Below are 17,265 nucleotides of genomic sequence, written 5' to 3' on the forward strand. Positions count from 1 at the left end.
TTGAACCAACCAGATTGTTCTAAAAACATTAGCAGACTGCTTAAGTTAACCTTTTCCACATCCGCCAGTAATCTGAAGCTATATGCTCCTAAAGGTTGTTTGCGCTTTACACAAAATGCAGAACACTCACACAAGAGATGTTTAATTGATTCCTTTTCCTCCGTATCATGACAGCTCATACAATATTCATTATACTTCGCGCCTATAGTTTTTGCAAAATCGCCTATCAGGCGGCGACCCGTTATAGCAGATATCAGGAGTGATATCTGACGTCTCGAGAACACTAGCATATCTAGTGTGCGGATTAAGTTTAAATGGGACCATATTTGCTTGGTGTCGTTACAGCCCTTGCAATTCTCCCATCGATCATATGCCATCATAACAGCCTTCTCACGCAGCATGACTTGCAGGTAGCCAGGGGCATACCAACAGATTCTAGTTCCCCTGGAATATGTAAGGTAGTCTCTAGCCTTGCCAACTCATCCGCTTCGCAGTTCCCCGGTATGTTCCTATGGCCAGGCACCCATATTAGGTGAATATTGTACTGCTGCCATCTCGTTGAGAGATTTGCGGCAGTATATGGCCGTTTTCGAGTTAAGGAACACAGAGTCCAAGGATTTTATTGCAGGTTGACAATCTGAGTATATATTAATGCCAACAATTTTTGGAATATTACCTCTCAGCCAATTCGCCACCTCTCTTATTGCTAATATTTCAGCCTGAAAAACACTACAGTGATTAGGTAATCTTTTTGCTATTCGAAGTTCCAGATCTTTAGAATATACTCCGAAACCCACTTGTCCATCCAATTTGGAGCCATCAGTGTAGAATTCTATATATATTTTATTCCCCGGGGTCTGTGTACACCAGGCCTCACTGTTGGGAATTAGAGTTTCAAACTTTTTGTCGAAAAGTGGCTTCGCCAGAGTGTAATCCACTACGTTAGGCACATCTGGCATTATGTTATTTTGAGGACCGAACTGTGACCGTACATTTTTTCCGACCACAGCGATAGCTCGCGCAACCGCACAGCCGTTGTTGCAGCTGACTGTTTGGCCAAAAGGTCTAAAGGCAATAGATGCAGCATGACATTAAGGGAATCTGTTCCTGTCTTACTGAATGCGCCTGAAATACACAAGCACGCCATACTCTGAACTTTATCTAAACCTGTCGGTTGCCGGCCACCAGACTACAACACCATATAGCATTATAGGTTTAACCACTGCCGTATATAGCCAAGGCACAATTTTCGGTTTTAGTCCCCACTTTTTTCCTATTGCCTTTTTGCACGAGTACAAAGCTACCGTTGCTTTCCTCGCCCTTTCTTCAATATTAAGCTTAAAGTTCAGCTTCCTGTCCAAAATAACGCCAAGGTATTTTGCACACTCACCAAAGGGAATTTCAATACCCCCTAAGGATATGGCTTAACCGTGGGAGTTTTGCGATCTTTGCAGTACATGACTAGTTCTGTCTTTGGATTTTACCCCCTCTTTCGCCCATTTCTGTCATCCGGTGGGCTCTTTGTATAACATTTCTGATTGTGGATGGGAATTTTCCCCTGACTGCTAGAGCCACATCGTCTGCGTATGCCACCACTTTTATCCTTTCTTTTTCTAGGGAAACCAGAAGATTGTTTATAGCAACATTCCAAAGAAGAGGTGATAGAACTCCTACTTGGGGAGTGTTTCTGTTCACATACCTTTGTATGTTTGCTTGTCCTAGTGTGGCTAAAATACGTCTCTTCATTATCAGTTCGTCTAGCAACCTAAGTATACGTGGAACAACATTCAGAGTTGCCAGTCCATTTAATATCGAACTCGGATGGACGTTATTGAATGCCCCCTCGATGTCCAGAAGCGCCACGATTGTGTATTCATTGACAGATAGTGAGCTTTCGATAAAGCTGACTAGTTCATGCAAAGCGGTCTCAGTAGACCTGCCCTTCGAGTATGCATGCTGTCTTTTCGAGAACAAACTTGAATCGACGCTAGTTCTAAGATAAATGTCTATCATCCTCTCCAGAGTCTTAAGTAGGAATGAGGATAAGCTGATTGGTCGGAAATCCTTCGCACTCGAGTTCGCACTAGAATGTTAGACTAGCAGATGGGCTGGATCGATCCATTTTAATGCCCATATCAATTTATTTGAAATATTTCGAACAATCGATACTATTTTTATTTTAATTTTATTTTAAGGCCATATACATATGTGGAATATTGACAGAAATTTTTTTCAAAGTTTTGTCAAAATTTTATTTCTATAGAAAATTGAGTCAAAATTTTGTTTCTATAGAATATTTTGCAAAATTTTATTTCTATAGAAAATTTTGCAAAATTTTGTTTGTTACACAAAATTTTTTCAAAATTTTATTTCTATTGATAATTTTATTTCTATAAAAATTTAAGTCACAATTTTATTTCTATAGAAAATTTTGCCAAAATTTATTGTCTTGGTGGAACAACACTTTTTTCTTCTTCATATGGGGCCGTTTTGCCGCGATTTTGACCTTCAAACGCTCCAATAACGCCATATAATAGACACTGTTGATGGTTTTTCCCTTCTCAAGATAATCGATAAAAATTATTCCATGCGCATCCCAAAAAACAGAGGCCATTACTTTGCCAGCGGACTTTTGAGTCTTTCCACGCTTCGGAGACGATTCACCGGTCGCTGTCCACTCAGCCGACTGTCGATTGGACTCAGGAGTGTAGTGATGGAGCCATGTTTCATCCATTGTCACATATCGACGGAAAAACTGGGGTGTATACGAGTTAACAGCTGCAAACACCGCTCAGAATCATCAACACGTTGTTGTTTTTGGTCAAATGTGAGCTCGCGCGGCATCAATTTTGCACATAGCTTCCGTATATACAAATATTGATGAATGATATGACCAATACGTTCCTTTGATATCTTTAAGGCCTCTGCTATCTCGATTAACTTCATTTTACGGTCATTCAAAATCATTTTGTGGATTTTTTTGATGTTTTCGTCGGTAACCACCTCTTTCGGGCGTCAACTGCGTTCACCGTCCTCCGTGCTCATTTCACCACGCTTGAATTTTGCATACCAATCAATTATTGTTGATTTCCCTGGGGCAGAGTCCGGAAACTCAAGCCAAGTTTTTGCTTCCACCGTATTTTTTCCCTTCAGAAAACAGTATTTTATCAAAACACGAAATTCCTTTTTTTCCATTTTTTTTCACAATAACAAAAGTTGCTTCACAAAAGACGCTCTATCTCACAAACTAATTGACTTACAGACGTCAAATTTTGACACGAATCATTTAAAGGTTGGTACTATATAAAAATAATATGCATTTAATACTAGCGACGCCATCTATGTGTCAGACCGGTGACTTATCAGCCAACCTGTTATATTATAATCGGCCCGCCCGACTTTAGACTTTCCTTGTATTTTTATTTTTCGTTAAAATTGTGTTACGTCCCATAACGTTAGATTTAAATTTTAAGTACATCGATTTTGTAGAAGTATATACAATTTTGTCTAAATCGATTCAGATTCAAATTCATGCATATGGAAATATAAACCTTTATATAGCTTGCAACAAATTTAAAGGATTTGAGATAGTATCAATAATTTTGGTCCACAAATACATATACTGTTGGTATCTTCTCATATTATGATGGGTATTTATATCATTATTTTATTTATTAAATATTGCCCTAAATTTGAAATATAGAGTTCAATTGGCATCTAATGTGAAATTAAGACCTTTTTTGCACACATAAATAAATACGATACTTTATATCGATCCACTTACGGTACCCCCACAATAGAACTACAAATTAGTTATATTAAAATGAGATTTAGTTATATTACCCGGAGTCGACTCCGGAGTCGGAGTCGAGCTTATGAAAAATGCTGGAGTCGGAGTCGAGCAAAATTGGCTCGACTCCACAGCCCTGGTTAAAACAACACAAATTCGTGGGTTCGACGAAACATCAATAATATACTACAAAATAACGTATAAAATATTTCAAAATGTAAATTTATAACTAGGGCTGTCATTCGGGATCGAGTTTTAAAAATCCCGGTATTCGGCATTTCAAAATATAGAATCCCGGGATTTTCCGGGACCTCAAAATTTTCGGGATTCTTTAAATATTTTAAGTAATAACAATCTACAGCGCCAAAAAATTTTGTACATTAAACCAATGTAGTTTAATTCAATTTTATTAACAAAAACAAAAAAACATAAAGCCGAGTACTATGTTCAGTTTTCAAGCTGAAACCCAGTTTGTTTCCACGGTTACTTTTTTAAATTAATTAAACTATTAATATAAAATGGTTCACTATCAATTCCTTAGATCTTTTCCTTTAATTATTTCACAAGACGTTATAGAAATATAAATGTCTATTCAACCGTCGAACGGAACGGACGTGTTTTTTAATAGCGGATAAACTCATCGTAATAGGTACCTACTAAAAATTTCAAGTGTGGTGGGATATTAAGCCACCATGCAGCGAAATTCAAAGTCAACCACTGGGTTGCTACCTTCAGGGCCCAGTGGACGGGTATCGACTGGAATTATAAATCCGGGCAATGACCAAGAGTTAGGCCCAATTAGGCGACCTGTAGACGGGTCGACAGGTGGCGACACTCTGACAAGTCGAACTTTTTCTAAGGTAACGACATCAAAAGGAGGTAATCCCTCACGAAAGAGATTCAAGGAACGCAGAAATGCTTTGTTTATCCTAAAGAAGTTAGGATCAGTCGACCCAAGCACGCTGTCGGCTAAACAAAGCGATTCCTTAAAATGGGCTCAAGGAATTCTTGAGACTGAAGAGGGAACGATCGCCGGATGAGCTGCCATCCTGCAAAAGGGATCAAAGATCGTTTGCCTCAGTTGCTAAAGACAGCCTTGTGATGGCTATCATTAATAAAGGAGCATTGGACGGTATGGTTCCAAATCAAAAATGGGGGGAAATTGAGAATGCTCTGTCTGTCGCCTACTCACAGGTGCTGGAAAAGTTTCCCCGCACAGATCCTCGACACCAAGAGGCTGGTTGGTATCAAGGACGATTTAAGCTAGTCGCATTTGAGGACCAGAGGTCTATAGAATGTTTTAAAGCTGATCTGATACTAATTGATGAAGTTTGGGAAGGAGCAGCTCTAGAGTTAGTCGAGAAGAAAGACATACCGTCTAGACCTAGAGCACATGCGTGGATACCTGCAAACCCTTCTGACCCTGAATCTATTTTAAATAGGCTGAAACGATGCAATCCAGATCTTCCAACAGCTGATTGGAAAGTTGGCCGTTTGGATGAAGTGGATGGACCAAGACGGCATGCAGTGACTATATTGAACACTCAGTCTTTGCCACATCTAGTAAAGTCTCAGGGCCGTGTATGTTAAGGCTTTCATTATATCCAAATGAAGGTATATAAAAACGATCAGCTAAAGGATTCAGAAATGGACAAGCCTCTGTCTGAATCAGAAGTAAGCGGATCCTCTTGCGAAGGATCCAAATAAATCTTCATCATTGTAAGTGCATGTGCTGCCTTAAAAGTTCTCCTGATGAAAGGGGACATAGACATAGTTATTATTCAAGAACATATGTTTATAGAAACAAAATATGTGAATTAAGTACTCCGGGGTTCAAACCATTGCAGTATACTAGTAATGATGTAAATCGAGCCTGTATAATTGCTAAAAACGAGCTTAACTTGTTTCTGCTTCCTTCAATGTGCAATGCAGACACTGTCGTTGCCATTTTAGAAATAGCCAAATGCAAATATTGGGTATCTTCGGTCTACATGGGACATGACAGGGAGATGCCTCCATGTGCCGTTAAGACCTTAGTTGGAGAGTCACTGAAACAAAGGCGAAACTCATTATGGGATGCGATGCGAATGCGCATCATAGTATATGGGGAAGTAGTGATACTAATGCAAGGTGAGAGTCGCTAATAGGGTTTATTTTGCGTACCAATCTGGGAGATGCCCCAACCTTTGTCACTAAAAACAGGCAAGAGGTTTTGGACATCACCTTGGCCTCGCAAGAACTGAATGAAATGATATCTGAGTTTTAAGTGAACACAGCTTCTCAGATCATCGCTACATCAGTTTCAAATTTGATGTTCATACCACCAAGACCATATTTCCGCCAAATGTCAGGAAAGCTGACTGGAATAGGTATAAGGAATCGTTCAATATGATGATACCGGAAATAACAGAGACAAATGTGAGAAATGTGCAAGATATCGAACACGCAGTGGAGCAGATTACTAAGGCCTTCAACATCATCTCTCAGCTGCATGCCGTAGACCACCATGGTGCTCTACGGAATTAAGTAATATGAGGAAATCCTGCAGGAAGCTCTTTAACAAGGCAAAGTCCACCAGAGCCCCTGAGGATTGGGACGCTTACAAGAACAATCTGAGAGGATACAAGCGAGAACTGAGAAATGCTCAGCATAACTCTTGGAATGATTACTGCAGCAGTATTGAGAATACGTCCGAGCCTTCCAGTCTACGGAAGGTTCTAGCATCCACCAACTCCGCTCCAGGTTTCATTAAAACATCGGAGGGCAATTGGACAACGTCCAGTGAGGAGACGCTGGAGGTACTATTGGACACACATTTTCCTGGAAATCAGACGGTTGAACCATGTACTGGCGGTGCCACAGTTGCTCAGCGGTCGTTTCCTGTCGAGGAAATTGTATCGGAAACTAGAATAAGATGGGCGCTAAATAGCTTTGGACCATTCAAATCCCCCGGACCTGATGGAATTACTCCGGCGGAGTTACAAGCAGTAACTGACAATATTATCCCCTGGTTGTCGGCGATATATAAGGGATGTATCAACTTATCATATATCCCAGGAAAGTGGAGGGAAACAAAAGTCGTTTTCATACCTAAAGCGGGAAAAGCCTCTCACTCGAGGGCGAATGATTTCCGACCAATCAGCTTATCCTCATTCCTACTTAAGACTCTGGAGAGGATGATAGACATTTATCTTAGAACTAGCGTCGATTCAAGTTTGTTCTCGAAACGACAGCATGCATACTCGAAGGGCAGGTCTACTGAGACCGCTTTGTATGAACTAGTCAGCTTTATCGAAAGCTCACTATCTGTCAATGAATACACAATCGTGGCGCTTCTGGACATCGAGGGGGCATTCAATAACGTCCATCCGAGTTCGATATTAAATGGACTGGCAACTCTGAATGTTGTTCCACGTATACTTAGGTTGCTAGACGAACTGATAATGAAGAGACGTATTTTAGCCACACTAGGACAAGCAAACATACAAAGGTATGTGAACAGAAACACTCCCCAAGTAGGAGTTCTATCACCTCTTCTTTGGAATGTTGCTATAAACAATCTTCTGGTTTCCCTAGAAAAAGAAAGGATAAAAGTGGTGGCATACGCAGACGATGTGGCTCTAGCAGTCAGGGGAAAATTCCCATCCACAATCAGAAATGTTATACAAAGAGCCCACCGGATGACAGAAATGGGCGAAAGAGGGGGTAAAATCCAAAGACAGAACTAGTCATGTACTGCAAAGATCGCAAAACTCCCACGGTTAAGCCATATCCTTAGGGGGTATTGAAATTCCCTTTGGTGAGTGTGCAAAATACCTTGGCGTTATTTTGGACAGGAAGCTGAACTTTAAGCTTAATATTGAAGAAAGGGCGAGGAAAGCAACGGTAGCTTTGTACTCGTGCAAAAAGGCAATAGGAAAAAAGTGGGGACTAAAACCGAAAATTGTGCCTTGGCTATATACGGCAGTGGTTAGACCTATAATGCTATATGGTGTTGTAGTCTGGTGGCCGGCAACCGACAGGTTTAGATACAGTTCAGAGTATGGCGTGCTTGTGTATTTCAGGCGCATTCAGTAAGACAGGAACAGATTCCCTTAATGTCATGCTGCATCTATTGCCTTTAGACCTTTTGGCCAAACAGTCAGCTGCAACAACGGCTGTGCGGTTGCGCGGGCTATCGCTGTAGTCGGAAAAAATGTACGGTCACAGTTCGGTCCTCAAAATAACATAATGCCAGATGTGCCTAACGTAGTGGATTACACTCTGGCGAAGCCACTTTTCGACAAAAAGTTTGAAACTCTAATTCCCAACAGTGAGGCCTGGTGTACACAGACCCCGGGGAATAAAATATATATAGAATTCTACACTGATGGCTCCAAATTGGATGGACAAGTGGGTTTCGGAGTATATTCTAAAGATCTGGAACTTCGAATAGCGAAAAGATTACCTAATCACTGTAGTGTTTTTCAGGCTGAAATATTGGCAATAAGAGAGGTGGCGAATTGGCTGAGAGGAAATATTCCAAAAATTGTTGGCATTAATATACTCAGATTGTCAACCTGCAATAAAATCCTTGGACTCTGTGTTCCTTAACTCGAAAACGGCCATATACTGCCGCAAATCTCTCAACGAGATGGCAGCAGTACAATATTCGCCTAATATGGGTGCCTGGCCATAGGAACATACCGGGGAACTGCGAAGCGGATGAGTTAGCAAGGCTAGGAACTACCTTACATATTCCAGGGGAACTAGAATCTGTTGGTATGTCTCTGGCTACCTCCAAGCTCTTACTGCGTGGGAAGGCTGTCATGATGGCAAATGTTCGGTGGGAGAATTACAAGGGCTGTAACGACACCAAGCAAATATGGCCCCATTTAAACTTAATCCGCACACTAGATATGCTAGTGTTCTCGAGACGTCAGATATCACTCCTGATATCTGCTATAACGGGTTGCTGCCTGATAGGCGATTTGGCAAAAACTATTGGTGCGAAGTATAATGACTATTGTATGAGCTGTCATGATGCGGATGAAAAGGAATCAATTAAACACCTCTTGTGTGAGTGTCCTGCATTTTGTGTAAGGCGTAAGCAAATTTTAGGAGCATATAGCTTTAGATTACTGGCGGACCTGGAAAACGTTAACTTAAGCAGCCTGTTAATGTTTCTGGAACAATCTGGTTGGTTCAACAAAAGAAGGTTCAGTGGTTAAAACTAGAAGAGCCCATATGTAATAGGTACTTTTAGTTAAATGTGGTATCACAGTGGAGTGAATAGTCTAAGTGAGCCTGAAACTTAATCGGGCTGCCACTTTAACCTAACCTAACCTAGGATTTGGCCAACAGCAGTCTTATACGAAAAGGTGTAAACAATTGAGTATACCAAAGATTACGCAACATACCGTATATTTTACCGCAGTTAGCATTAATATGATCAGACCAAGTTAAATTATCATGGAAAGTTACTCCAAGATTCTTCACTTTCTTGACAAGTTCTATTTGGCAGTAACCCACAAATATGTTAACCTTGCCCACACTTCTGGACTTCTTATGAATCAAAATTGCATTCGATTTATTGGGGTTTAGAGCCAGGCCATTGCCATTCGCCCAATCCAGGATCTTGTTGAGATCATTGTTAACATTCATTACACACCTATCGATTGTATCAGTAGTGGCAGATGAATATAGCTGGACATCATCAGCATACATTCTTATGTTGGTATGTTCTAGCTGGTTCGGTAAATCATTTGAGTACATCTAATATAGCAAGGGTGCACGTATGGACCCCTGAGGAACACCCCTTTTTGTTGTCATCTGTGACGATGCATTATTACCAGAAACGGTTAGTTGCTTTCTGTCTTCCAAGTAGCTAGACATTAATCGTACAGTAGATTCAGAGAAAGCAAACAAATGGATGAGTTTATAATACAAGGTCAGATAGTGGACAGTGTAAAAAGTTTTCGAATGATCTAACAGTACCAAAATAGAAACTTCATTTTTGTCAACATTGTTACGTATCGATTCTACAACGTCTACTAAGGTAGTGAGACAGCTATGCCTCGGTCTGAATCCAGATTGACGGTCAGTTGTAATATTATGTTCAGTTAAATATTGGAGAATTTGTAGATTAACAAGTCTTTCAAATACTTTTGAGATAAATGGTAAAATCGCAATAGGAAGGAATTCGTTGGTACCCTTTGGAACAGGTATAATCTTGGCCAGTTTCCACAGTGTTGTAAATGAACTAGTTGTTATAATAGTATTTATAATACGAGGGCAGTTCGGAAACTTCTTAGCCTAGCACAAAAAGCGCGGTATAAACAGAAAAAAGTTAAGTGTTTTGGAAACTCCATCTCTGTTATGAACAAATGTTAAATTTTGTTTCGATCTTACAACTCCTTCATATAGAAACAGGTGTTCAAAAAAGACGCATCTGCAATTTTTTTTACAATGGAAAAATTAGAAATTCGTGCTGTCATTAAATATTTACATAAAAAAGCTTTATCGGGACAAGAAATTCATAATGATATGGTGAATGTGTTAGGTGAAAGTGCTCCTTCATATGCAACAGTAAAAAATTGGGTTGCTGAATTTAAACGTGGTCCTACAAGCATTGAAGATGAACCACGCAGTGGAGTCCAAAAACAGCAACAACAACAGAAATTGTAGCCAAAGTGCATGATATGGTATTAAATGATCGACGAATAACAGTGCGTGATATTGCTAAATGATTGAGTCTATTTAATTTTGCATGAAGAACTGCCGCAAATCTCTCAACGAGATGGCAGCAGTACAATATTCACCTAATATGGGTGCCTGGCCATAGGAACATACCGGGGAACTGCGAAGCGGATGAGTTAGCAAGGCTAGGAACTACCTTACATATTCCAGGGGAACTAGAATCTGTTGGTATGTCTCTGGCTACCTGCAAGCTCTTACTGCGTGGGAAGGCTGTCATGATGGCAAATGTTCGGTGGGAGAATTGCAAGGGCTGTAACGACACCAAGCAAATATGGCCCCATTTAAACTTAATCCGCACACTAGATATGCTAGTGTTCTCGAGACGTCAGATATCACTTCTGATATCTGTTATAACGGGTCGCTGCCTGATAGGCGATTTGGCAAAAACTATTGGTGCGAAGTATAATGACTATTGTATGAGCTGTCATGATGCGGATGAAAAGGAATCAATTAAACACCTCTTGTGTGAGTGTCCTGCATTTTGTGTAAGGCGTAAGCAAATTTTAGGAGCACATAGCTTTAGATTACTGGCGGACCTGGAAAACGTTAACTTAAGCAGCCTGTTAATGTTTCTGGAACAATCTGGTTGGCTCAACAAAAGAAGGTTCAGTGGTTAAAACTAGAAGAGCCCATATGTAATAGGTACTTTTAGTTAAATGTGGTATCACAGTGGAGTGAATAGTCTAAGTGAGCCTGAAACTTAATCGGGCTGCCACTTTAACCTAACCTAACCTAGGATTTGGCCAACAGCAGTCTTATACGAAAAGGTGTAAACGATTGAGTATACCAAAGATTACGCAACATACAGCATATTTTACCGCAGTTAGCATTCATATGATCAGACCAAGTTAAATTATCATTGAAAGTTACTCCAAGATTCTTCACTTTCTGACAAGTTCTATTTGGCAGTAACCCAGAACCCACACTTCTGGACTTCTTATGAATCAAAATTGCCTTCGATTTATTGGGGTTTAGAGCCAGGCCATTGCCATTCGCCCAATCCAGGATCTTGTTGAGATCATTGTCAACATTCATTACACACCTATCGATTGTATCAGTAGTGGCAGATGAATATAGCTGGACATCATCAGCATACATTCTTATGTTGGTATGTTCTAGCTGGTTCGGTAAATCATTTGAGTACATCTAATATAGCAAGGGTGCAAGTATGGACCCCTGAGGAACACCCCTTTTTGTTGTCACCTGTGACGATGCATTATTACCAGAAACGGTTAGTTGCTTTCTGTCTTCCAAGTAGCTGGACATTAATCGTACAGTAGATTCAGAGAAAGCAAACAAATGGATGAGTTTATAATACAAGGTCGGATAGTGGACAGTGTAAAAAGTTTTCGAATGATCTAACAGTACCAAAATAGAAACTTCATTTTTGTCAACATTGTTACGTATCGATTCTACAACGTCTACACAGAAAAAAATATCACCAAAATATTTCTAATTAAAAAGTTAATTGAAGTTGAAAAAAATTTCAATTAATAAATTAATTGATACAATTAACTTTTTAATCAAGATAGAAATATTAATCAATTAAGTCGATGATTGAAAATTTAAAAATTTTTAATTAAAACATTAATTGATACAATTAACTTTTTAATCAAATTCGGAAGACTAAGTCAGTTAAAGAAAGTGATGAATATTTTTTAATTTTTAATTAAAACTGTATTTCAAACAATCAATTGTTAATCCAAATAAAAACCAATTGAGAAAATAATTGAAAATAGTTACATTTCTTAATTAAAAAATTAATTGAGTTTTGCAATCAACATCAATTAAATTTTTAATTGAATCAATTAAAAAATTAATTGAAATTTGCTAATGAAATCAATTAATATTTTAATCAAGATTTTTTTCTATGACCAATTAAAACTGTGATTGATACTATCATTTTCGTGATTGAAGACATTTCAATTAAAAAATTAATTGGATCAATTAATTTCGTGATTGAATCCGAAAAAAATTTTTTTTGTGTGTACTAAGACAGTGAGACAGCTATGCCTCGGTCTGAATCCAGATTGACGGTCAGTTGTAATATTATGTTCAGTTAAATATTGGAGAATTTGTAGATTAACAAGTCTTTCAAATACTTTTGAGATAAATGGTAAAATCGCAATAGGAAGGAATTCGTTGGTACCCTTTGGAACAGGTATAATCTTGGCCAGTTTCCACAGTGTTGTAAATGAACTAGTTGTTATAATAGTATTTATAATACAAAGGCAGTTCGGAAACTTCTTAGCCTAGCACAAAAAGCGCGGTATAAACAGAAAAAAGTTAAGTGTTTTGGAAACTCCATCTCTGTTATGAACAAATGTTAAATTTTGTTTCGATCTTACAACTCCTTCATATAGAAACAGGTGTTCAAAAAAGACGCATCTGCAATTTTTTTTACAATGGAAAAATTAGAAATGCGTGCTGTCATTAAATATTTACATAAAAAAGGTTTATCGGGACAAGAAATTCATAATGATATGGTGAATGTGTTAGGTGAAAGTGCTCCTTCATATGCAACAGTAAAAAATTGGGTTGCTGAATTTAAACGTGGTCGTACAAGCAACAACAACAGAAATTGTAGCCAAAGTGCATGATATGGTATTAAATGATCGACGAATAACAGTGCGTGATATTGCTAAATGATCGAGTCTATTTAATTTTGCATGAACAACTACAGATGAAAAAGCTTTCTGCAAGATGGGTGCCGCATTTGTTAACAGTCGATCAAAAACGCATAAGAATGAACATTTCTCAAGCTTGTTTGAATCGTTTTAAGGGAAATAAAATGGATTTTAAGCGTCGTTTCATAACTGTTGATGAGACATGGATCCACCACTATACTCCAGAGACAAAGAACAATCCCAGCAATGGACTGAAGCTGGAGGAAGTGCCTCAAAGAAGGCAAAAACAATTCAATCGGCTGGTAAGGTTGTGGCAACGGTTTTTTGGGACTTCAAAGGTATTTTATTGATTGACTATCTGCAAAAGGGTAAAACAATACATTCAGAGTACTATTGCAAACTTTTGGATCAATTAAATGTACAAATTCGAGAAAAACGTCCTGGCTTACAACACCAAAAAATAAGTTTTCATCAAGACAACGCACCAGCGCACAAGAGGGTTTTAACAATGGCTAAAATCAACGAATTAAAGTACGAGTTGCTTGATCACCCACCTTATTCTCCTGATTTAGCTCCCAGTGACTTTTACTTGTTCCCAAATCTAAAAAAATTCCTTGTTGGCAAGCGTTTTACCTCAAATGAAGATGCAATTACAATTGTAACCCACTATTTTGAAGAGCTTGAGGAAAACTATTTTAATCAAGGGATAGAATTGCTAAAAAAGCGTTGGACTAAGTGTATTGAAGTTTCAGGAGATTATATTGAAAAATAAAAGTATTTTTGAAAAACTAACTATTCTCTTTCATTGATAACAAGTTAACAAGTTTCCGAACTGCCCTCGTATGAGTAATGTATTTAAGTATACTCGCAATAATAAGCTTGACAAATTTTGGACAGATTTCGTCAGTACCGACAGCGTTTGACTTTATTGTCATGATACTATTGAGCATCTCATTATCAAATACTTGCCTTAGACTAAAACCACGTTGAGAGGTGGAAGTTACATTTCGAGAACTATAGAAATCAGCATTCACCTCAGGCATTGGTATATTTACAAACTTTTCATTAAGTACGTTAACATCCAAGTTCGAGTTATGATTAGTAGCCTTTATAATGCCAATTTTCTTTATTTCATTCCACGTCTTCCTTGTACTCGTAGCATTATTGAATTTGTTAGTTCTTTCAGTATATATATTTGTGTTAAATTTAATTTTTAAAGTGTATCACTACAGGATTTTTTTTCACGAATTTGGGTTTTTGAAAAAAGCCTAGAACAATTTAGGGTTTTTTGGGTGAAGAATCAAAAATCGCCTGGCAACACCGGGTCAAACCCTCCGCCACTAATACTATTTTCGCTATGTATGATTACAACGTCGAAATGATAGATCTATGGTTGGCGGAGGAGTAGCAATATATGTAACTCAAATGAATATATGTAACTCAAAAATGAAATGGAAGACAATACAGGAAATTGGTTTGGAAAAAACAATGGACAGTAATGTCAGTGAAAATCCTGAAGACATAAACCAAAAATTCGTAAGCATAACTATTAATATTGTATCTTTTATATCTCCACAACTTACAACATCAATTGTACATCCAGAGCGAATATTTCCGCCTTTTTCTAGATTTGAATTTTCATGTATAAACTCAGATGACGTCATCAAAAGCTGTTCAATGGTTAAATCTAATGCGGTTTGATTGGCAATGTCCATCCAAAATTTTTGAAAATTGTTCTACCCAAAGTTGTTAGACATATAATACACCTATTCAATACAATCATAACGACTGGAAGTTTTCCAATGGGATGGAAATATGTGAAGGCGATGCCACTCCAAAATGCCAATAATGAATTCAGACCAATTTCAATTTTACCATATTTATGCAAAGCGTTTGAACGCATAATCCATTGCCAAATAATTTGCGACAGAACTCGTTATTGTCTGTGCTTCAAACCGATTTCATGTAACGGAAAATATACGTGCCAGCATTGATAGATGACTCTTGTCTCTGTTAGTCTTATTAGACCACTCGAAAGCATTTGACTGCGTCAACCACGATATTCTCTGCTTTAAACTTGAACGATATTTCAACTTTTCAAATTCAGCAGTAAAACTAATTTCGAATTACTTAACATATCGTACCAGGTCTGTTGTTATAAAAAACAAATCTTCCACGCCTCTAAATTTAATCGCTGGCGTTCCGCAAGGCTCGATGCTAGGTCCATTATTATTCTGCATGTACATCAATGACCTGCCCAATATTCATGATCACTCAAAAATACTTATTTACGCCGACGACGTCTACCTGAGTTGTCAGAAATCTCAACTAGCTGATGGCGTAACTAAATTAAATCATGACCTTGGCAAAATATATTTATGGACTCAGAATAATTGTTTTTAAATAAATCAAAAAAATCTAAATTTCTCTTAATAAGTGGTCGTGCTAACCATCCAAAAACAAAAAACGTTTTTGAAAGAGACTTTGCCTTCTTCTATTGCTACAAGTACTTCATTTTATCAGATAAGTGTGTTAATGTTAACGTTGTTCAAGGCTCTTTCACATAGCGTGTACATCTTTGCAGAGGAAGACTTTTTAATGCTATGTACGAAGTTATATAGGGCAGTCTCCACCGATAGTTCATTTGCACAGGAGCGCTGTTTACACTTCAGCATTTCCCTTAAAATTCCATCTATTACCAGTATACTATGTAGAACTAGAACTTTTCTCCGTAACGATAAGAACTTAATCAAAGTAATGCCCCGAAGATTTCTACAGGTTGATAACAATTTTTAAATATAACTGGTTGTATATGTTTGTTATAATAATAGATGGATTAAAAACTTTATGTTTTTTACTACATTTCTAATATTTCTCTTCTCACTAGGAGTACGAATATATATGAATATATTAAATTTATATATTCATTATTTATGTCATAAATGTACATAACGAGTTTTAAAAATTTTCTTTACAGGCTTACGCAGCTGGATGCAACATTGTTGTCCTGGCAAGCACGTTTGAACGGGTACAAATAATTCCTGGAGCCACGCACGGATATGTAAAGATATCAGCTTTGGACTGCAGTACTGACACCGGGAAGATCGCTGCTGCATATGAAAATAAAATATGTGTATTTGAACCTACACCAGTATTGCAAACGGAAAAACACTTTACGCACTTCTTGGACTACAGGTAACACCATAAGTACATAAGTTCTCAATAATTCACGGAAATAAATCGATTTGGCACAGAACTTCGGGAGTTTGCGTTAGAGAATCAAATTTCTGAATTACAAATCAAATCAAATTGCTGACTTAGCACCCCATGAGCCCTTAGCTATGCCTTTGTGTTTGGGACATGAATGTTTCATAAAAATAATATGTGTGAATGTAAACATATATAAATTTAGAAATTTGGAGTAAACATATATACACTACCCGCCACATGAATAGGACACCCCTATGACTGATTGCCAATATGTCAAATGTTTATAAACATTACAATAGTTTGTTGTTTTTGTTTTTTAGATCAACATATGTGCTCTCTCTGAGAAAATAATTTTGCTCTAAATATTTACGTGTCGTGTTTGTTCTATATTGCTTAACTTTGCCTTAAAAGCATGCACATTTTTGCGTCACTTGAATGTGACACCCATCATAAACTTCAGTTCTCTTTTGTGAATGACCACGTGCAATCGATTGCATTAAAGCTTAGTTAAAATAAAGCCATTTTAATAAACAATCGGTAAAAATGGGTCGCGGAAAATCGTTAACTGAAGAGAAAAAAGAGTTATAAATATTTATAAAAAGTCGGAACTATCAATAAAAAAATTGCTGAAAAAATTTTTTAAAATAAAAATTAATTTATTGTTCTACATTGTGCTTTATTGCCAGGTATGAGTACAAGTATACCTGTAACTATACATTAGCTAACAACTTCTTCGTAGATATAATACATTTACATAGACATGACAAGGAGGAAAGATTTGCTTATGTTACAAGCATACCAGCAACCGAAAAATATCTAATTCGCCGCAAGCATACAACCTCTTTAAAACTTTTTCACAAACATACCGAAGCCTTAAAATAATAACTTTCCCATAGTCAT

The 17,265-nt window shown here is 37.8% G+C and overlaps 1 protein-coding gene across 1 annotated transcript in view; it reads left to right on the forward strand.

Moving 5' to 3' along the window:
* Rbcn-3A (rabconnectin-3 alpha) overlaps positions 1 to 17,265 on the forward strand; it is a 668,488-nt gene that overhangs the window by 13,479 nt on the left and 637,744 nt on the right. The window contains exon 2 of the mRNA XM_075299033.1: positions 16,133 to 16,350. Within this exon, the coding sequence (XP_075155148.1) occupies positions 16,133 to 16,350 (218 nt within the window). The remainder of the gene's footprint in view (positions 1 to 16,132; positions 16,351 to 17,265) is intronic.

Source organism: Haematobia irritans, chromosome 3, assembly GCF_050003625.1.
Source record: "Haematobia irritans isolate KBUSLIRL chromosome 3, ASM5000362v1, whole genome shotgun sequence".
Classification (NCBI taxonomy): Eukaryota; Metazoa; Arthropoda; class Insecta; order Diptera; family Muscidae; genus Haematobia; species Haematobia irritans.